This window comes from Pinus tabuliformis, chromosome Q, assembly GCF_031772625.1.
Source record: "Pinus tabuliformis cultivar Carrire ecotype Pingquan chromosome Q, CPIR1, whole genome shotgun sequence".
Classification (NCBI taxonomy): Eukaryota; Viridiplantae; Streptophyta; class Pinopsida; order Pinales; family Pinaceae; genus Pinus; species Pinus tabuliformis.
Window position 1 is genome coordinate 623,329,348 of NC_142296.1, and position 23,663 is coordinate 623,353,010.

At 37.3% G+C, this 23,663-nt stretch overlaps 1 protein-coding gene across 1 annotated transcript; it reads right to left on the bottom strand.

Moving 5' to 3' along the window:
• Positions 1 to 16,174: 16,174 nt before the first annotated feature.
• On the bottom strand, positions 16,175 to 20,167 carry LOC149220987 (BTB/POZ domain-containing protein POB1-like). The gene is made up of 3 exons (XM_089387281.1): positions 19,887 to 20,167; positions 19,583 to 19,737; positions 16,175 to 16,236 (listed from the first exon to the last, which is right to left on the bottom strand). Exons 1-3 carry the CDS (start codon positions 20,165 to 20,167, stop codon positions 16,175 to 16,177), a joined length of 498 nt encoding a protein of 165 aa, XP_089243407.1.
• Positions 20,168 to 23,663: the final 3,496 nt, after the last annotated feature.

The following is a 23,663-nucleotide window of genomic DNA, read 5'->3' on the forward strand; positions in this document are numbered from 1 at the left end:
CTTTCAATGTTATAATAAATATTTATACATGCCAAAGCATCCAATACGATGGACCGAAAACCATCGCGTCCAATACCATGGACTAAAAACCATCGCGTCCAAAAAACATGTGCGAAAATTATGCACAAAACCATAGGTGGGTCCACCCAACCTAACATAGGGTCCAAAACCAAAATTTTCTGGGGCGCTACCCCGGACCCCATAAAGTGGGGTTATGGGTGCCCCTCAAAGCCCCCCTTAACTATGTGGAAAGAATATAACACAACCCAACATTCTCCCACTTGTTGTTTTCTTTCCACAGGGGGCCACAAGAGAGCTTAGTTATTTATCCAGCCCTGCAACGCCCATTGTTTCTCTACACCAAGAGAACTTCTCAGAGCTCATAGATTTTGTCAATGCATCTGCAATATTCTTCAAAGTGTCCACCTTTACCTGCAACACCTTTTTGCCTTCTATCATATCCCTCACAAAGTGATACTGAACATCAATGTGCTTTGTCTTTGAATGATATGTGGGGTTCTTTGCCAAGAAAATTGCACTTTGGCTGTCACAGCCTATCCTTATAGCTTCCTGTACTAACCCCATACTTGAACACAATCTCTGCAACCAAACTACTTCCTTGCTTGCAGGAGTGGCTACCATGTATTTTACCTCTGTAGTTGACAGTGCCACAACAGATTATTTCTTACTCATCCAACTGACTGCACCTTCAAATAGGTTAAACACATACCCACTTGTAGATCTTCTCTTATCTAGATCTCCAGCCCAGTCTGCATCAACAAAGCCATGAATATCCAACACTCTATCCAATCCTGGTCTTCCTTGGTAGCACAAACCATAATCACTAGTGCCATGCAAATACCTGAAAACCCTCTTCACTACTATCCAATGCTCCTTCCCTGGTTTTGACATAAACCTACTCAATACTTCCACTGCATGTGCAATGTCTGGTCTAGTACAGACCATTGCATACATCAGGCTATCGACTGCACTTGCATATGGAACACGGGACATGTCCTCTTCATATTCTTGTGTCTTGGGACACTGTTCAACAGATAACCTCACACCTATAGGAATAGGAACCTTCACCAGTTTACTATCCTGCATATTAAACCTCTGCAGTATTGTCTCGACATACTTCCTCTGGTTTAACCAAAGCTTCCTCTTTTCCCCATCTCTTTTAATTCCCATGCCCAAAATATAGTTTGCAGCACCAAGATCTTTCATGTCGAATTTGGAGGACAATTGGGTCTTCAAATCCTGGATAATTTCTTTGTCATTTCCAACCAGCAACATATCATCCACATACAAGACCAGATAAATAACACGGTCGCCAATTAATTTAAAATACACACAGTGATCTGCTTTTCTTCTGGTGAAGCCAAGTCCCTGTATAAATGTATCAAATTTCTGATACCACATTCTTGGTGAATGTTTTAACCCATACAGAGACTTCTTTAACTTGCATACTAGTTCTTTCTTACACTTCACCGCAAAGCCTTCAGGTTTCTTCATGTAGATCTCCTCTTCCAAATCCCCGTGAAGAAATTTTGTCTTCACATCCATCTGTTCTACCTCAAAATCAAAAGCAGCAGCAACAGATAAAAGTAATCTAATAGAAGTTACCTTGGAAACAGGAGAAAAAATATCACCAAAATCAATTCCCAGCACCTGGGAATAACCTTTTGCTACCAACTAAGCTTTGTATTTCTCCACTTTTCCTTCTACGTTTGTCTTGTTTTTTAACACCCATTTGCTACCAATGGGTTTCCTCCCAGCTAGCAACTCCACCAGATCCCAAGCCTCATTTTTGTGCAAAGATGCCATTTCATCAACCGTGGCCTCTTTCTAGAGTTTTCCATCCTCTGAATCCACTGCTTCCTTCACAGTTCTGAGATCATCATCAGTAATAGACAAAGCAAAATTTGAACAGAAAGCAGATGGACTATACCTCTCTGGCTCCCTTCTTTCTCGAATTGATCTTCTCATAGCTGGAGTTTGTGGCTCTTCATCTTCTGATTCCTCCTCTGTTGTAGAGTCTGATTCTTCCTTCTTTAGCTCAAACTCTATCTTCTCAGGTTCCTTTGGTTGGATTTCATGTTTAATAGCATCTTTCACCTCTCTAAACACCACATCTCAGTTGTACACAACCTTCCCTGTTACTGGGTTCCAAAGCTTATAACCCTTTAAACCATCCTTATACCCAATAAAGATGCACTTTTCAGATTTACTATCCAACTTGGTTCGCTTCTCCTTTGGAAGATGTACATATGTATCACATCCAAATACCCTTAGATGTGAAAGAGAGGGTTTCTTACCAATCCATACCTATTGTGGAGTCTTATCGTCCAACGCTGATGAAGGTCACCTGTTGACCAGGTAACATGCAGTATCCACCGCCTCTGCCCAGAATTCCTATCCTAACCCAGCACCACTAAGCATGCTTCTTGCCCTTTTCATCAACATCTTGTTCATTCTTTCTGCAACTCCATTTTGCTGAGGTGTATATGGAGTAGTCTTCTGCCGTGCTATACCACACTTCTTGCAAAAATCTTCAAATTCCTTACTGCAAAACTCTCCATCATTATCTGTCCTCAGCACCTTTATCTTCTTCTCTGTCTCATTTTCCACGAGAGCCTTAAATTCTTTAAACCTGTCAAAGACTTCAGATTTCTTCGTAAGGAAATATATCCATGTATTCCTTGAGAAGTCATCTATAAATGATACATAGTACATAGACTTACCCAGTGATGGAACCTTCGCAGGTCCAAACACATCACTGTGCACAAGCTCTAATATCTGTTTCACCCTCTTACCACCAGAGGGGAAACTCACCTGATTCTACTTCTCGTATACACAATATTCACAGAAATCAAAATCCAGAGAGCTATTACTCATACCTTCTACCATACCTTTACCATGAAGTATTCGAAGGCCTTTCTCTCTAATATGTCCAAGCCTTTGATGCCACAACATGGTCTTCTCTCCAGAGACCACTAGATTTTCTGCTCCGCTTTAAAGAACCACAGAACTATTGCACCCATCAACAACTGTGCTACCTTGCAGCTTGTACAGAGTTCCAATCTGAACTCCCCACATCAATACGAGTGCTCCCCAAACCATCTTGCAGGTATCCTTCTCGAACACTGTTTTTACACCTGCATCATCCAGCTTGCTTACAGAAATTAGATTTATGGCCAATGCAGGAATATGTAGAACACCCAAAAGTTTTCTAACTCTTCCACCTTGCAAATTCAACTTTACCTTTCCACGAACAACTATTTTAGCCTTTCTATCATCCCCCAAGAAGACATCACCACCATCATATTTCTCATACTTGCAGAACCACTCTCTATGGGGTGTGAAGTGAAAGGATGCACCTGAGTCAATCAACCATGCCTCATGATCTACATGTGTACTTGAAGAAGCCAAGTACACATCCCCACCTTCATCTGAGGTGGTTTTCGCCTCTTCAGAAGGAGCCTCATCAGATCCCTTTCCTTTGTTAGCAGCTTTAGATTTACAGTCCCTTATGAAGTGGCCTTCCTTTCTGCATTTCCAGCACACCACCTTTACAGGTTTTCCTGGAGATTTAGATCTCCCTCTAGATTTATATCTCCCACTCGATGATTTATTTTTGTTTCTGTTCTGGGACCGTCCTCGTACAGACAAGGCATCAACATTTTGGCTCTCCATATTTTTCCGTCTCATCTCCTCCATCAGCAAGGCTGAGACTATTTCATCAAACTGCAAGGCAGTTGCATTGCTACCTATTGAAATAACCAGACTATCCCATGAATCTGGTAGAGAACACAACAAACTGATGCACTTATCTTCATCTGAAATTTTAATATCAATAGATGCTAATTGACTTACCACAGTATTAAATGTGTTCAGATGCTCTGTCACCGAGTCTCTGTCTTTCATCCTCAGGTTATACAACTTTTTTCGCAGGAACAATTTATTCACCAGAGACTTAGATTAGTACAAAGTCCCTAACTTGTCCCACAAAGCCTTTGTTGTAGCTTCCCCTAATACATTCAGCAATACTGAATCCGAGACACACAATTGTATTGTGCTCTTTGCCTTCTGATCCAACTTCTTCCATTCTTCATCGGACATTCCCGTTGGTTTAGTACCTGGATCTACCACGATCTGCTAATCTTTATCCACCAACAGATCCTCCATCTTGAGTTTCCACAACTCAAAACTCTGACCATTAAATTTCTCGATCTCTATCTTTCCACTGCTCGCCATATTCTTTCACCACCAGAATCGATCTCGCAGATCTCCCACTGAACAGGGTCTACCACAGGCCTGAGTGAAACCCCTCACCAACAAAGGCGTCTACCAAATCTGCTCTGATACCAAATGTAGGTTTTAACCCCGTACAGAAATTACCTGCATATTAATTCTAAAACACAGAAAATAAATAATGCGAGAGCAGAACACATAAAAAACATATAAACAGATATTTTCCCCTAGATCCCAAAATTGAGACTTCCAACTTGATTTTTCATTATGTTCATTTCAATGTTATAATACATATTTATACATGTCGAAGCATCCAATACCATAGACCGAAAACCATCGCGTCCAAAAAACATGTGCTAAAATTATGTGCAAAACCATAGGTGGGTCCGTCGAACCAAACATAGGGTGCAAAACCAAAATTTTTCCGTGGCGCCGCCCCAGAGCCCATAAAGTGGGGTTACGAGTGCCCCTCAAACCCCTTGTTAACTATGTGGAAAGAATATAACACAACTCAACATCGTTTTGTGTCAAAAAAGAGAAGTGTCGTAAAGTCTTCCTTCTCTAGATAGTTGATTGAACCTTTTGACATGTATTTGATTTGAATTGTTAATGTTTGAAGTGTCAAAAGCACTTTTCTATTCGAAATCGAAAAGTGTCGTTTAGTCTTCCTTTCATTTTGCAAAGAAATTGTCGAAATGTCACTTTTAACAAAATAGTTAAGATCTATACTTAGTTTTCCTTTTCGGCATTCTTCACATTAAGGGGAACAAAAAACAAATACATGCATTTCCATTTGCTAGTTTTCCTTTTCGGCATTCTTCACATTAAGGGGAACAAAAAACAAATACATGCATCTCCATTTGCTAGTTTTCCTTTTCGGCATTCTTCACATTAAGGGGAACAAAAAACAAATACATGCATTTCCATTTGCTTTTAGACTGTGTGCAAAAAATGATTTAGGAAAAGTGAATTTAGTGTGTGCTCTTTGTTCTCTGTTTGAAAGAATCATAATCTTCTTTCCTTAGTAGCTAGGATTTTCATTGCTAAAAAGTAAAAAATGATTATTTATCATTTTAGATTGCATATTTAGGAATTTTACATATAGATCACATGCTAAACCTTGAAAGGCAAACTTCTAAGCAAGATCAACTCTAAAATAAATTTCAATGAACTTAACAACGCTTTGGAACCCAACGTAGCACATCTAGAGGTCTAGGCTAGAGACATGTTTCGGCATCCTAAAATCTAGTAACTATCATTTTCATTGAAGGTTGGGTGATTCCTCCTCTTTGATACGAAAAGTGCTAGCATGGACTTGTGCTCCCTGTACCGTCAAGTGTATATTGCGAGACCACAATAGGCTTATATCCTTTATCCATAGGAAGCCGTGTCTGCCGCCCTATCAATCACAATGCACTGAACACAACATTCAGTAAGATTGACTGCCATACATAAGTCCTTGATAATTTCTCTTTAATTTATCACCAAGGTGTATATTGCAGTTTTGCGATTGGTTTTGTAATCTCTCTGTCTAGATTTCCAGAGTAGTCACTTTCATTCCTTTTCGTCTCCTTAAAAGAGAAGGTCCGTCTGAGCACTTGTCACTTCAAGCTCATTAAAAATTGAAGCGGACTACAATCATCTTTAGCTTTTTCTCGACTCTTAAAAATTGAAAAAGAAAAGTTGTGTCAAAGTGTCATTAAAATTTATTAAATTCCGAATAACCATCCCTGTTCCTTCATTGATCTTAGGTTGAGATAAGGAGTCTACCAATCAATAAATCCCTTTTGAGAGGAATCCTAGTCCTTTCTCCTCTTGGGGAGATATTGGCACTCCGTATATGGCCACATTTTCCCTTCCGTGAATCACAATTGGCCTACTGGTATGGCTATTCTCAACCTCTGTCATTAAAAATACTGTAATTCCTCAGTAATTGAATCAGAAACCAGTTAATACTAGTGTTGACCCTTCGCCTTCTTCTTTGTTTGTTTCTCCCTCCCCTTCTTCCTTTTCACTTGGTGAAAATAGTGATGTTATTAACCAAGTGACTGAGAAGAAGAATAAAGGGAAGGAGAAGAAGATGAGGAAGTCAGTTAAGTAAGGTGGCAGCCATGAATCATCTGGTGAAAATCAGCACACTAAATCTCCCAGATATCCTTGTGTAATTTGCATAGGAAACCATTTTCATCAAGATTGTCCTTGCATTTCGTGAATCTTGAGAGAATGGTCTCCCTGCTCACATCGTCCAGTGTCATCAACCTCTAGCGACCATGTTGACAGCACACCATCAACTAGTGAAAATGAAGTTCATGGACAGATAAGAAAGGTCAAAATTTTATGGGGATTATGTGAAGGGGACCATCACCTTCCTCATTGTCCTTTTTTGGATGAGGCCAAAAGAGTTTTGCGTAACTGTCCTACTTCACCGCAGAGACTTCCATCTAGATACAAGAAACTCACCTCAAGTCTTGTACTAGTTGAAAATCTAACTGACATAACTCAACCATCGGTCGAAACACCTATTGTTGAAAGTGAATCTTCTAGATCCATACCGGACCAAAGTCAATAGGTCGATATGGCAGTCAACCCAGTTTTACCCTCAGAAGATCCACCTTCAGATGATACCATTCCCAAAGAGAATGAGAAAGATACAGTTCAAATTCTTTTTGTCACTTCAGAGTCCGATGAACTTGGGGGAAATCCGCCTGTTCCTTCACAACAGGAAGAGAACCCCCCAGTTCCCGCTACTCAAGGGGTTCATTCCGTCGTTTATTAGGTACCCCCTCCAAGCAGTCTAGTCGCTTCCTTCAATTGGAATCAACTAGCAAGATCCCGCCTTCCTTCTAATGTACCATTTCGGATCATAGTACAAGTTTACAAAATGACCATGTCTGGCACCATCATAGATGAAGGGGCTTCAGTAAGTATCCTTTCCTCAACTACTTGGAAAGCACTTGATTTGCCATCGCTTATGCCTGTTACTCAGAATTTGTCAGGCTTTAACAAAGGAACCAGTCGACCATTAGGGGTCCTTTCTAAGTTACCCATAACTTTGAGAAGGAAAACCGTTCACTTAAACGTGATGGTAGTCCAAGGACCATTAGATTACAATATGCTCCTTGAACGTGACTATGTTCACAACATGGAAGCTATTGTTTCAACACTCTTTCAAGTGATGTGTTTCCCACATGAAGGAAAAATTGTCACTGTTGACAAGCTTTCATTTCTAGGCTCAAACACAGCTTCAAGTCAAACATCATCCCTAAGCAGTCTCTTTGCATCAAGAGTGTCTCTTCAATGTTCATTCTATCCACCTAATTGTAGCGAGTAGTCTGATGAATGCAACAAAGCTTAGGGGGCATGCACCCTTGTCCATTTTGACGGATGAACCCAGCTGAAAAGATAAGTTTCCTTGTAGTTTATGTGATTAGAAGTTCCGGCCCACACCATTCACTTTTGTCCACTCTGTGGACAAAGCCAAAGAAGAGCTTTGTCTAACCATTGACGAAGCCATCCTACCATATGAATTTCCCTGTAAGTCAAACGATTGGTCTGACACACCAATCACCTTTGCCTAGTTCGCAAAGCCAAGGAGTAAGTGTTTTGTCTAATCGCTGACTAAAACCATCCTACTTAACCACAGTGATTTCCATATGGTTACTAGAAATTCTACTTTTCTCGATGCTCGGGGGCATGCAAACCTTTATGCAAGCAAAAAACAACCAATTTCATTTTTTAGCTTTTTAGATTTTTTTAGCTTTTTAGTTTTTCAACTTCTTAGGTTAGGTGATTGTTCTGATCCACCATTCACCTTTGTCGACAGCGCGTGGATGACGCAGAGGAAGTGTTTTGTCTAGACAGAAGACAAAACCATCCTACCTAACCTCAGTGGTTCCTTAGCTTTCTAGTTTTCTTAACCCTTTAGTTTGGTTGTTTCTAGCTTACATAAAAAGAAAGTTGAGCATATGTTATCGTAGAGTTCAAGCCCACTAAAAAATGAACTTACCAATGAGTGACATGTTTTACTGCATGAACAATGTTTCTGCAAGGTTCAATCTCGTTAAAAAATAAACCCACCGCTAAGCATATGTTCCCCGAGGGTTCAAGCTCATTAAAAAATGAACCCACCTTTGGTAAATAACCTCTGTGATTGCCATGCTATCAGCCTTTTGAGCCCTGGTTATGTTCTACCATCACCTCCATCCTTTTGGCCGATCAAATGCTTCCACCTGATTGTTTACCCCTTTTGAGGAACAGCTACGACGAGTGGCCCTGTTAATCAACCTCTTCACATCACCATGTTTTGAGAAGTTCCAAGCTTACTTGGAACTAGTCGTTACCCTAAATGCCACTCGTTCCTAAAAAATGAGCCTCCTTTAAACTCTTTTCAGACTCGCTAAATATGAAAAGATCATCGAGCTATTGGCTTTTCTAGCTCATCAGATTAATCGAAATTCCATCCCTCCTGTATATTTTAATCTTTTTCAGAACCGAGGGATTATCCCACGAAAAAGTTCGAGTGCTTGTCTTTTCGGCTCACTAAAGTTATTGAAAACTCATCCCTTTTGTATTATTTTATCCTTTTTCGAACTTAATGGATTATGCTACAAAAAATAGCTGCTGGAGTTTCCTTTTCGTCCCTTTCCAAACTCTCTAAACATGAAAAGGACCAAGTTATCCTTGTCATTAAACTCGTTAAAACAATAGTGATAAACTTGTCCACCCAGACAAGAATGAGTTTCACTGTTGCTAGGCTCGCTAAAACATAGCGATAGGTTTGCTCGAAGGGAAAATTATAGAACAAGCATATGTTATCCTCCTTAAGCTTGACAAAAATAAAGAAGTACTAGTCAACAATGACTGGGGAAAAAGGGAAGAAAACTTGAAGAACTTTATTGGTAGCAGGTCGCTCTTGAACATGACACTTTCACTCCATCACCCTGATTGAGTCGGGTTGGGTTATTCTGTTCACCGGTCATTTCACCATTGGTCCTCTGTACCATCCATTTTTGGGGTTAATGCTACCAATCCATCTCAGTGTCGTCGATATGTTGAAGAGAAGTCATTTAGAGAATTCACCATCTAGTTAATGCCTCATCCGCTACAATACCTTCACCCACCATTTTTCATCACTGCCATTCCTGAACCTTGTACCATTAGATCGTTTTCACCTCAAGAAAATATTTTCTATGTTTCGTGTCGTAGATGTGGGATACATTAAAGTCCTCCTACGACGAGTCACTTCTTGTCGAAATCAACTCATTATCCAAGAAGTTGACTTAGAAACAACCCTTTCAGTACTTTGGAACTTGAATGCCTCATTGGCAAGTTTCTCACTTCCGGCGACAGGTTTACATCAATGGCCTTCGACCGAAAGATTTTACGTGGTGTTCGACATCAGATCATATATTCACACCACGTGAATTGTACTATAGTACCTTGAGGATCATTATCATTATCGGTGATTCCTCTCGTGCCTATTAACAGCTTACATTATTGGCTGGTAATCAGGCGATGTCCTTCCATGTTCGACTTTAGAACATCTTTTCACATGGATCGACTTGTACATCGGGCGAAGATTGAACGATTTTGAAGACCCCAGATCTAGTTTCATCCATCCAGGCTGTGATATATTTAGGAATATAAAGACATCAAATGTACACAGAAGCTGCACAGATGATCATCCAAGCTAAGGGATGATGACTCTACATATAAAAAATCACCAGTCTGCAACTGCAGACGATTATCTGTCATATGTATATGAAAACGAATTTATAAAGCTGAGCATGGGAATGCCCTCCTCAGCTATATCATGAAAGTAATATGATGATGATGTATTGTATTCTATCTTATACAGGTCACCTTCCAGTTCGAATACCTCGGATCCTCATGATAAAGCATTTCACCTGACATCAAAAGATTTACGACTTCATGCTTTAGGGGGCAACTGTTATAGACATATTTGGGCATTGCAACCCTAATCTTATATGTCGATAAACCAAGGGCTCTTTAACCCCTAAAAGTGTTATTTCATACCCTAAAGGATCATAGTCAAGTGATTACATCATTCCCCAGAAGTTCCACTTGAAAAACCACTCGGAATTGGCCAAAACTGGACCATACTAACTGCTCCACTGTCAGGGTATGATGCATACTGACTCCTACACTAGCCAGGTGCGATGCATACTGAAGAAGCCTTCTATGGGGTGCGATGAGTGAGAATGGACAAATGTCTGAGACAGTTTGCTAAGTGGATGCTCATGGAATCTTCTAGAAACTTCTCCTATGACACTTGCCTCTCTGAATTCGCCCAGGGATGAGTAAGAGATCCAAGAAATCTCCAAGTGGAACTAAGAACTACAAGTGGAATGACACTAATCAAAAACCTAGAGATGACTCACACCTTTGCAAACATGTATAAATGGATCCCTCATTTGAGAGATCTTGAGGCCGAAATTTTGTAATTTGTAAGGAAGTGTTGATAGTTTGTCTTTGAGAAGAAGCATTGTATTGTTCGGTGATCTTGCTTTTCATGAGGTGAAGAGGGCTTTGATGCTGGGAGGATGATGCTGGATCAGACAGCTGGGTTGTAATTCTCCCTTCTAGATTAATAAAGTTCTTTGAGTTTTCCTCTATACAATCATGTACTTGTGAATCTTGTTATTTGTAAATTCCATTGTATGTTCAATGTATTTCTGATTCTGCATTGTTTATGATATAATAGATCGAGATGCTTTGATGTTGTTCTGTTACTTTGTTTCTATAGTTATTCTCTAAGGAGGACAAGTAGGAGAGGAGTTGCGAGCTCTATCAAGGGGGAGAGAAATCAAGAAAGGAGTCAAGTGGAAGATCCAGGTTGGTCTCTTTGCTTCTCTCTTATCTATCATACATAGAGGAAATCACAAATTGCTTTGATTTTTTGTTTCTAAGGTAGCTGCCAATGTTAGTGGGACTAGCAGATCGAAAAAACACTAGTTTTCCAGGAAACAAAACCCAACCTTACCAATAGTAATGATGTGTTCCTTATTCAGGTATAGATGAATGTGTTCTTGAAAAAATAGTCATGAATGAGGAGACTATTCACACTAAAATCAATTCTGAAGACAGTACAGTATTGATTTGTTCCCTTGTTCAGGTATTATTATTCAAGAAAAAAGATGGGTTTCCTCTATATTTATAGTAATGATGTGTTTTATCCACATTTATAAGTCTTTTTACTCCATCAAACACAACCCAGCCACTAATGATCTACTACAGTAATTCTAGAACAAATTAAACGATCCAAGCTTCCAGATAATAATGATATGTTCCCTGATTCTATTCTTAAAACAGAAGCAGACATTTCAATCTATTTTGTAGACTGTAACAACGTGTTCCCTCCATCAAGTAATGTATGATTTTGTTCTAGATGAAAGATGGACTGCCTCAGTAATGATAGTACTGGTGTGTTGTTCCCTCTGATGTAATGACTCTCGTACTCTTTTAAACAAGCCCAATCCTACGGACACTAATGGCATGTTTCTCTATTCACCAATGGATGATTCTGTACCAGACAAACTCCCAGAGAGTCTTACAAAAGATGCCTGTAAGCAAGAAATGCCCCAGTTAAATACTTCGTTGAAGACCCCTGAGGTTACTGAAGGATATAATATATCTCCATGTTTAGTCACTTTGTTCGTACTGGAATATAGTACTACATCCATAAAACCAGAGCTTGGACATTATGATGTGGAAGAGAAGATTCTAGTTTCAAATGTAGATTTGGCAAATAGTCCACTGCTAGGAGACATAGATAATGAAGATGAATCACATGATTTGGAAATTGCTGAAGAAACTACCAATGAAGAGCAGATTGTGGATTCAATTGGAGGTAAGAAAAAAGGTAATTTGTTAGTAGAGGATCAAGTTCTAGAAGGTCTAGTGCAGCAGACATCAAACAGTGAAGCTCAAGCCAATGAAGAATGTAGTAAAGAGTATCTTCAGGAAAATCCCATATCACTTGTTAATGATGAAGGTTTAGAGGATGAATTGAATGATTCAAAAACCACTAAAGGGTATCAGGTCTCTGTAGTTGAAAAAGAAGAGAAAATTGAACAGTTTTCCAAGAGTGAAACTCAGAATTCTCAAGAAACTGTATCTCCTAAGAACTACAATGAGGAAGCTCAAGAGGCTGTGAAGGATGAAGCTCATGAAATCAAGTCTTATTTTTTAGACAAAAGCAAAGTGTGTTTTGGCCTTGATGAGTTGAATGGTCCTCAAAAGGAGGAAGATGATGGCCAAAAGATTTACGAGAATGAAGCTTATGAAGGTGAATCAATGGATTGTGGAAACACTCCAGAATTAAAAAATAAGCTTCAATTTGATGGAGACAATTTGAATGGTGCTCATTAATGCGAACTCCTACCAAAGGCTTTGTCTCTATAAAATCTGTCACAGTTGGCATCATATAATGAAGGTCAAGAGCCTAGGGAATGTAGTGAAGAGGAGCTTTTAGTTCTAAATGATGTTCAAGAAAGTCACATCTCACTGGTTAATGGTGAAGCTCAAGAAGATAAATTGAGTGATCCCAAAACTTGCGAAAGATTTCATGACTCTATATATCAAAGAGAGGAGCATTATGAACTTTTTTCAATGGCTGAAACTCGAGATGTTGAAAAAGCCATCTTTGAGAAGAAAAATGATGGCACTCGTGATGTAGTTTGGATGAAAGTGCAAAATCCTGAACAGGTAGATATGTCCAATGAACTTCAAGGAACATATGAGGACATTAAAGCTTCAGAGGATGAAGTGCATCAAGACAACTTTTTAGACAATGGAAATGAGTTTTATAACCTCAATGAGTTGTATGGTTCAACTCCTCAAAAGGAGGAAGATGTAGTTGAGCAGATCACCAAGAATGTTCAAATTCCCTTAACAGATGGTGATCAAGTGGAACATGGATCTTACAATGTAACTGTGGAAAGGAATGAAGTTGAAGATGAAGCATATCAGGAAATCATTAGTATTGTTGATGGCATAACTAATGCAAGTCCAATTAAAGAAAAATTGCTTGATATGGACAACCATGGAAAAAATGAGGGATTCATTGCGCTTGACAAAATTGAGGGAAAAGAGGATGACCATGAAGAACATTTTGTACAGAACGGAGCTAAAGAGACACAAGAATTCAAAGTTGGAGAAAATATACAACTTGTAAAAGTAGACACAGTGGCTAGCAACGAGGAACCTTCTAACATCGATACTCCATTGAAGATGTATATGCTTACAAAAGGCCTTGATATATCTCCTTTCTTGAATTCTTTGTTTAGACTGGACTTTAGTGATCCATTAGATAAGCCCAATCCTATGGAGAGTAATGATGCATTATTTTTTTTAGGTATTGATGATTCTCTTCCAGAAAATATCTTAGAGATTGTTACATAAGCTGCTTGTAAGCAGGAACTTTACCAATTGGATAATCCTTTGAAGACCCTTGAGGTTACAGAGCGATTTAATATAACTATGGAAAACAATGAAGTTGAAGATAGAGCATGCGAGGAAATTTTTTTTATTGTTGATGGCATAACTGATGAAAATCCAATTATAGAACAATTGTTTGATACGGTAAACAACAAAAAGCATGAGGGATTCATTGAGCCTGGCAAAATTCACGGAAACAATGGCCAGGAAGCTGGAGAGACCCAAAATTTCAAATTTGGAGAAAATATATAGATTGTGGTGAGCAAGCAGGAACCTTCCTAATTGGATACTCTGTTGAAGATCCCTGAGGTTACAGAGGGATATAAGATATCTCCTTGTTTAAGCACCTTATTTGGCTTGGACTCGAGTATTCGTTAAAAATTAGAAAAAGTTACAATATATCCCCTTGTTTAAGTATGAATGAATCTCTTCTAGAAGACAAGGATGTGTGCAATCGACAACTTTCCCTGGATAAGCCATTGAAGAGGATTGAACATGTTGAGGGACTAGAATATGATACTCGAGTGAAAAAGCTTGAGCTTACAAAAAATGATGTGACATCAGAGACTAAACATTTGTCAGCGCATGTCCCACTTGGAGACCATGTGTCTTTCATGGAGAAGGATGCTACGATTTTGGAAGGGACTCAGCATTCTGAAAGTGTTCTCCTCATAGAAAATCCTCTAGACTCTCGAGAAGTAGCTGAGGGTTCTACTATTTTGGCTGATATGAATGTTCCTAGTAAAGGGGATTCAAAAACCAGCAAACTTGTAGACAGAAGACTGACTTTGAGCAATAGATTGCACATTTTGTAATTGGACTTACCAGGACAACTACCATAGTCATTCTATGTTACGCCTTCCATAAGGCCGATGAATTGAAAACGTAATGGAAGCACAGAGAAAACCAGAGATACCATTTCTGTTTATAGGCCAAGGCAATGCATAAGCAGTGATGAGGCTATGCATAGTTCATTGAAGGAGAGTCGTGCTAAGTTGATGGGACAACTTAGTTTATGGAAGCTACATAATATACGCAAAGAAAATGAAACAACAGCAAAGGATTCTGGAAAGGCAAGTTAAATTATGTATGAACTTCATATTTTTCGATCTTCTTTATCAGATTCATCTTAAGGAACATAGTACACAGTTGGTGCACTGTATGTATGACATTTTTTCATTTTTTCTTTTCAGGAGATAAGTAAACAATTTGTTTCACAGAATTTGTCGTCACGTGCACTGTCCACTGAAGATGGTTGGACATACTTAGGGCCATGATATATCTCCCTGCTTGTACACATTATTTGGGCCAGAATGTAGTACGCCATTGACAAATCATGAGCTTAGAGAAGATAATAATAAGGTTGTTAATGGCATACCATTTGAAAATGCTCTGCAGCCGCCATTAGTGATTGAATCAGGGGGAGTTGACAATTTTGGCAATGAATTGTCACTGTTGGTTTATGTATCCCATGAAAAGAGGCCTGGTTTCCAACACCACAAGGAAGCATGTGCAATGAATGCATTGGTATATTCCTAACTATGTACACATCTCTCTTTTTCTGTTGATTTACTCATATGAAATTCATTAATTATTATGCTGACGCTCATGATTGCTATCCATTGCTCCACTTAGGTCCGAGTGTCTGCTGTCCTCACAAATGGCCTCTTTCCGTTGAACTGGATTGTGATCATTATATAAACAACAACAAAGCTATTTGTGAGGCAATGTGTTTTTCTAATGGATCCAGTTCTTGGCAAGAAAACTTGCTATGTACAGTTTTCTTAGAGATCGACACTTTGAGTTTTTAACTTCAAGTCGGTTCACTCGCAGTGTCCATCACATACACTTGATTAAGGAGATTGGTGGAGGTAGAAACATTTGAATCGTGATAGCTAAGAGACCTGCGTGTCCAATAGAGATAGATGTTTCCCAAGACGGCCTTTTAAATTATAATTGGCCACCTTTCCAATAATTTTGTGTTATCTATTCGCACAATGAATGTTTGGATGTGGAGGTCAAGGGAAACCTGTCTGAAAAACCATTGGAGATGGGGGCTCTTTGACTACACTTTGATTGGTCGACATCGAGTTGGGGGCTCTTTGACTACACTTTGATTGGTCGACTTCGAAAACGTAGCTACCAACAAAGGTAAGGGGAAGAAGCCCGTTAAAGCTAAAGAAGAGAATGAGAATTTGATCCTAGTTGTTGACTTACACTGGAAAAATGTTGTTAGGCTCTGAAAGTGCATTATATTTGTAAGATTAGCGTAATGGAAGGAAGGGTAAGGAGGTTATAGCCAAAATAATTGATAGGTTTCTCGTGGACACAAAATTTGGCGGTACCTACCTTCAGTGACAATGGAATTCACAACCACCAAACACAAATTTTCTATTTTTTAGGCAGTAGCTAGAGTAGTGGATAAAACCACCACTCCTTTAGATCCTAATGGTTTCAACTTCTATATCGATCCATCGTCACTGTATGTTATTTCCTTGTAGACGAAGGGATGGAACTCCCTGTCTGAAACATAAAACAAAATTTAAGGAACTGTAGCACGAGTCGAGCAGTGTTCTCCCGTGTGATGAGTTGTGGCACAAAAACCATGCTTTATCTAAAGTCCCTCCTCTAGAAGGTAGAACCGGGTGAGTGATTTGCAAGTGTCGTGGAAAATTTCATCCTCTATCGCAAGAAGGAGTATTTCTATGTTAGTCAATCGAACTCACATGGAAAATCCAATCTGTGATATGTTTTATTTCTCTAAAATAAAATAAAATAAAACAAAATTAACCATAAGTTGCATTACATATTTGTTTTCGACTTGCATCTCAATTAGCGATACTAGGCTATATATCTCAATAAATTATTGTATTCATTGTCACATTCCACGTACTCCTTTGATATTAAGTACTGAATTCTAGATTTTATTTCTTCAAGTTAGTGCCTGAACGTGCTTTGGAGCTCTTCAACACACTCACTCAATAGTTGTTGCTAAGGTAAGATTTTTCTAGCCTTCATGATGCAAACTATTGTTGAATCTATTTAGCACTGTCTGTCTTTTTTACATTTTCGATCACTCTATTCCTCTCATTCGCATTCATATCTGTAAGTGGAATCTTAATCTTTTTCAACTTGTGCAAAAAGGAGGATTGAATTCAAAATTATCACTTGTAAATATTGTTGTAGTGCTAGGTTCCTCTGGAAGAATCTTGTACTTTCCACATGAAACTAAATATAGAAGTTGAATAACATCTTCATCTTCCAAATTTAGTTGAGATTTAATTTCTTCATAGCTCAGCTTCGTACCCTCATTGAGCAACAATAGCAGAGTTGCTTGGTATGTTGTTATTGCCAATTCTATTGCCATGGTGTGATGTCACACGTTCCCAAGGAGTATACCCATGTAAGTGTACGATGTTCATATCTCCGAGAATAAAATTCCTGAAACTCGACAAGGCATGCAGCCATCTCAGAAGGTATATAAAGATTGGAAGACTTGCAAGTTGGCCAACGTGTAGCATTCAATACTGTGACACCCAAGGTTAGTTTCAGATCGTTATATGAAGAATTGTTAAACTCAGTTTGGATTTCTTTCGAAACTGCGAAATCTTTAACCATGCCCTCCATTTTTTATATAATACTAGAACCACAGGGCTCCTTCAACTTCGACAATTTGTTCTGCTCATCATCAATATTTACACCTCTATCATGCAACAATCTCTTAGCTAAGTATTTCCTGCAAAATTCCGCAAATAAATCGTTATCACTCACATAGCGAACAAGTTTTACAACCTTTTCCAACAAGCTCTCAATATTATCATCACCGGACTTTTTTGGACTGCCACCCTTCTTCAACAAATTATCCCAAAAAGCTGCAAACAACTCTGCGCTTGTGGTTCCTGCAACTCTTTTATTGCAAATTACCACCAATGCTTCATGCAGAGCTTTAGAAATGGAATTATCATTTTGAAATTCATGCTCCAAATAATCCACATACTGGTCATAAATTTCAATGACCTTCTCTAGGAATTCAAGTCCCTATATTCTTGTAGTATTTGATGCGTTATTGTTCCTAGTGATGTTTTCTGCCGTTGTTGAAAAATACTTGCCACTGGTTGGAGACCTTTGGGGATTTTACAAAATAACCTATACATCCTAGAAATATCAATTTTCTTATCATCCCTAAGCAGGGCCTCGAAACCTGAATCATGTTTCCCTAAAAGTTGAATTTCATAACGGTCAAGGAGTTCATTTTGGACTATCTCTAATAACCCATGCTTGCTGCGAGAGTGCAAATAATTGTCAACTCTGTGCTCTGCAAGCACTCGTCAGCTTTTACCATATATTCTGGACAAGAATAATCCGAAATCCATAAAGCAGCGTTTCGAGCATAGTAAATTCGAGTATCCTCCAAATTTCCACTTTGCAGATGGCTCAAATTTAACACATTCGTTGATTCAACAGTTTATGGAAGGTACTAATTTTAGTGACACATTAGTTGATTCAACATTTTATGGAAGGTATTAATTTTTAGTGGGACATTTTTGCAAAAGGAGCTAGAGTAGTTGTTAGAAAGGAAAAATGAGTGTTTAGTTTTGGCCAAGATGAATCCCTACCGGGCTGAATCATTCCTCTACTTGGGTGAATCATAAATGAAAGCTTATGAATCTTGTGGAGAATATTCCTTATTTGTGCAGGTCCTTAGTAAATAGTGTTTGAGTTGTTCTTTTCCAGCGTTTGATTGTTATATATGGATAATAGTCAAGTTTTAAAAAAGAAAAGTTCAAGCTTGGATTAATATTGACCTAGTGCCTTCTAAGAAGATTGTAATTGTTGATAAATTTCTAGTTTCAGGTTACATTGGTTTCTGTGTCTTTTTCTTTTTCCCTTTTCAAGTCCCCTATAAATGCTGGAATAGGTACTCCAAAACTTTTATTGGGCAAGCAAGGTGGGGTAAAATGGATTGATATGGTGTCCTTGAGTTTCATATAATTGCACTTTCCATATATTTCACTTGCTTATTGGTTTCCACATTAGGCCTTCCTTTGCACTTCTTGGTGCAATTGCTAGTTTTAAAATCAATGCCTATATATGCAATTTCACATTCCCACTTTTATGGGCCTTCCTTTTGCACTTCTCTGTGCAATTGCTAGTTTTAAAATCAATGTCTATATATGCAATTTTAAGGACTACCATAATTCTCACATAATTCTTTAAAGGGTTCTAGGTCAATGGTAGAGCACCTACTTGAAGGAGGTTGGTGGTTCCATTCCACTTTGTCCTAATATGAATTAATAAAAGATATTGTAGTTTTTTTTTAATTAATTACTTTTAATGTTGTTTCATTTCAATAGTGAGATATTTTTCTAGATTCATTATTTTATATTGTCTCTAAAGAGACAAAAGTGATCATGTATTACCTTTGAATGTAATTTTTTAAGAGACAATAGTTAAGAAAGAAAATTTGTCTTTAATTCCAACTATTGTCTACACAAAAATGAAATTGTTTTTGGAGAGACAAAAATGAAACTGTCTCTAGAGAGACAAAAATGCTTGTGTTATATAAGACAATTTAATGTGAGACACCACAATATTTAATACAATAGAAAAGTTTTCTTTTGTCTCAAATTAAGATAATTTACCCAAATATTGTCTTAAATATTGTCTTAAAACCCCCTTTGTGTTGTAGTGTAGTAACCCTTTCTTTTAAAACTCACAGTTTTATTATGTATTTCTGCCTTCATAAATATTGACTTTGTTGTGCACACATTGTCTAGCTCATTCGATGAAACAACTTCTCTCAACTTTTCATGGCTCATATTTTGAAAGCGTATTAAGTGACAAAGCTTATTTCTGAAAATTTCTGTACTTTCATCCACATCGGTATAATGGTTTCTGGCCCACTTTGTCACAAAGTCATACAGGACATCTGCACTTGCCCACCTTGCAAATTCATCGGTTGATAATACCACCTCCATGTCAGATAAGGGAAGATTGAGAAGCTCTTCTTCCAAAAAGAGGTTACTGTATATCATTCACAAGACAAGAACAACAACAATCGCTAATGAGATGCGGAGTTTTAAAAATATATAAATGTGAATATAATGAAGATCTTATTGTTAGCATTTTCTAACACGTAGAAGACAGGAAGTACAACGTAGAAAAGAACTTACCCTTTCTCATTATGTTCAAAACATAGAATAAGAAACCACCTTGTAGCTTCTGTCAACTGCCGAACTACAGGGTTTGTGAGCATGGTGGAAGGAAGCTGTAGACAAACTGATGCGGATTCTATTGTCAAAAGTGATTTGTTCTGCAAGGCACGCGTAGAATGATCGACCCATGATTTTATATCGAACTTGTCGGCAACCATTAAAACATCCAGCAGCTCAGCTGTAGAATTCGCCTCTAGTTTTCCCTTGTACATGAACTGCAGTAAGTACATGAACGCCATTTCCTCTGCAATAAAATGCCACACAAAATAATGTTAACAAAGATAGAATACCACACAACTAAAATAAAGGTAATATGAAATATAAAAGTGGGATATATTCTGTTGGTTTACATCAATTTTGATTTTTATTCTGACGTTCACAAAGAGTTGAAAGAAGTTTGTGTAATATTGTATTTATTTCACAAACTGAATCGGAAGTGTATTAATATGTTCATTGTGAAACGGAGAAACCCTATCCACAAACCTCCTTTTTAAACAAATTTTAAGTCAAATTAAATAATAAGAATAAAAAGTGAATGAAAACTAGATTTAAATGTACCTGAACAGGTTATACGAACTGTGACATCCCGCTCTTTTGATTCTTTCATTCCATTTGAGAAAAGCTTCAACGTAATAAAACCAAGGAAAATAAAATACTCGAAGTTTAAAGATTGAACAAACTTAAGAATGGATGAATAAAGAATGAACAAATACAGAGAAAGAAAGTTTTTCTTACTTTCATGAAAAACAACCTCTTTGCAGCGAGTATAGCCGAGTTAATATATATACTACGAACTTTAGAAACCCTATTAAAGCAATCCATCTTATTAGAACAATCATCCTGACTACTGATATCTTTATTTTCTGCATGGCGAAGTGAAGTTAAAAAACAATATTAGAAAGTGAAATCAATTAACTGTTCAGGAAGCTTCAGGTTTTTTTTATTAATTGAAGGATGCGATAGAAGTGTTTGATATAAGGGAATTTGGTGATAAAAAATACAAGAAGCAATAGCATGGGACTGTCTTTCTAAATCCTGCATAATCTCTATCCGTAGTTTGTGATCTGAAAATTTTTTGTTGTCGAAGGCGAAAGAGAAGTCTGGCACTACACTTGACCCAAAATTGGAATCGTTCACATGTTGGTCCATCTTTCTAGGTCGAAATCTTCACATCCAAGAAAGAAACGTCAAAATTCCCACAAGACAAATGAATCACTCTCGCCCAGCAAATCTATAGCCCCAAAGGAAGTGATGGGATGAGATAGCACCACATAATTACTACTAACAGTTAAACATCCGAAGGCACACAACGAACGCAGAAAAAAATCACAAATCACAAATAACGTACAGTAACAAAATATAAAAATCAGTGTGCCCAAAACGTCTATTCCGTTATTGCACGTCTGACTAAGTCATTTCGACAGAGAAGAAATGGTATGTGAGACATCTGGGCAAGAGTGCCCTCAGACTTATGCCATATTCGAGATTGGCGTATGGCTCTTTACCGCGTATATATTATAGAGTAAAACGGGGAAACCCTAAATTTGTAGATAAGAAAAATTCAAAGTTCAATAGAGGAAGACCGACTAAGAAGATGATAATATATTTTGAATCACTGAGGTTAACTAACGAAATTTCAAGTGTAGGACTCAGAAAAACAACCTGTTTTTGCAGTCTTCAGATTCAAATCTGCCAAAATCCCAGGTACTTTTCGCGAAAGCACATCAATTTTAAGAGTGGACTTCAAACTACCTGAGATTCAAACTATATATGTGTATGTTCATCGAAACAATTCAAATCCATGAGAAATATTCGAGAATATATACTCAAAAGCCTAATTTAAATTTCATTTTATATATTATAAAAGGGTCCACAGATGGTTAAAAAACAAAATTATGATTTTTTTTAAAGAGAAAATAACGAATCGACCAAGTTAAAATAATGAAACGGACATTATGTGAACACCAATATTATAAAATTTCAACTATAGCATTTTTATATTGAAAATTAGAGTGGAATTTTAACATTTACTTTTAATGGTCCAGTTAAAAGTGTCTCAGCTTAGTAGAAAAAGACGTTCACTCAAGATTAAAATGAAATAAAATTTTAAATAAAATAAATTAAGTTGATATTGAAAATGTGAGTGAAATTTTAAGATTTATTTTCAATGGTCTAATGTTTGGACGAAGTATGTCCCCTACGATATATTTAAAATTAAAATGATATATAAAATTTAAATAGTATAGGTTTATAGCCGGACTTTCACTAAAAAAATTATTTGATAATGTGTTTTTAAGTTGCTAAATAAGGAATACACTTAAAATATTAAGTTGTTTAATTAATTAGAGAAAATCTAATATAATATTGTCATTAAATTTACTCTTGATATTTTTTAATTTCTCTCCAAGAATTTTAAAATGTTTATTTTATCGTTTTTAAAATGTTTTTAGTAAATATTTCTTATTTTCAAAAGCATGAAAAATTATTCTCTAAACAATAAATAATGGTTCAATGTATCACATAGGTTTTTTAAAAGGGATATTTGATCTCCAATGGTAATTCTGGTTCTTTTAAGAGATTTTTCACTCAAGGGATGGGTTTTTAAGACTTAAAATGGTCCATGACGGTTATGTTTTAAATTAAATTTTTGGAGCTTACAAGTCATGAAGAATGCCCTCAAAACAACTAGTGGAGACAAGTGGCCTTTGTGTAATATGGTTGTTGTTATAATATAGTGGAAAAAGGGGATGGGTTTGAAAGCCTTGTTGATGGGTGGAACATGAAAATAAGACATTCATGCTCTACAATATGATTAGTACCATGAACCCGAATACACGCTTTATATAGAAGATATTTGAAATTAAGTGTAGAAATACATGGCACTAACATTTTTTTTGGGCTAGGGGTGGATCTTGGGTTTCAACTATGCCTAAGGCCAAAATATAGGGAATGAGTTATAAATTAAGATCCACTCTATACAATCAAGAATGCTCATATAGAGGAGATGGGTCTAAGGGCCTTTAGAGAGAAAGAAAATGGGCTCATTTCATAAATGGATCTCTACAACTCATTTGCTTTCAACATTATCTCAAGCCACAACATGAGCCCTTTAGATGGAATCTTTAATAACATGAGAACCCAAACTTGTGTAGTAACTTTGAAGCTTCACTAATAGTTCGACATCTATTATTAGATAAAAAAAATGTATGGATGCATTAATAATTTGTATATAAATATAGGCCAAGAAAGGATGAATATAAGCCAAGAATTAACAAGTTAATTATTTAATGCTAACCAATTAGAAATGTGTAGTGTTATGGTATTAAGTATAGGAAACATCTTTTCGTCTCATTAAAAAGAAAGAAGAGCGGAAAAATGTAGCTTCCCTTGACATTCTCAATTTATTGGGGGCTATTGATTGATATTTTATTTATGTGTTCAATGAATTATCAACCGAGCAAGGAGACAAGTAGGTGAAGAGGACTTTGTCATCCCTGACACTAGGGGCAGAAGCTGCATTTTAGGAGTTTTTGTTTATGAAAAGGGCCCTGTTCTATTCCTTTTTGGCCAAAATTTTGTATGCATAAACAGTGGAAGAACATTTTCCCAAGAAGTTCAACGTAATTACAATACCTAAGAGGGAAAAAAAGAAAAACTAAAAATTGGAAAGATGCGTTGTTTAAACTTTCTAATCTAATCACTCCCCAAATGGGAAATCATGGCTGTTCAAACTTT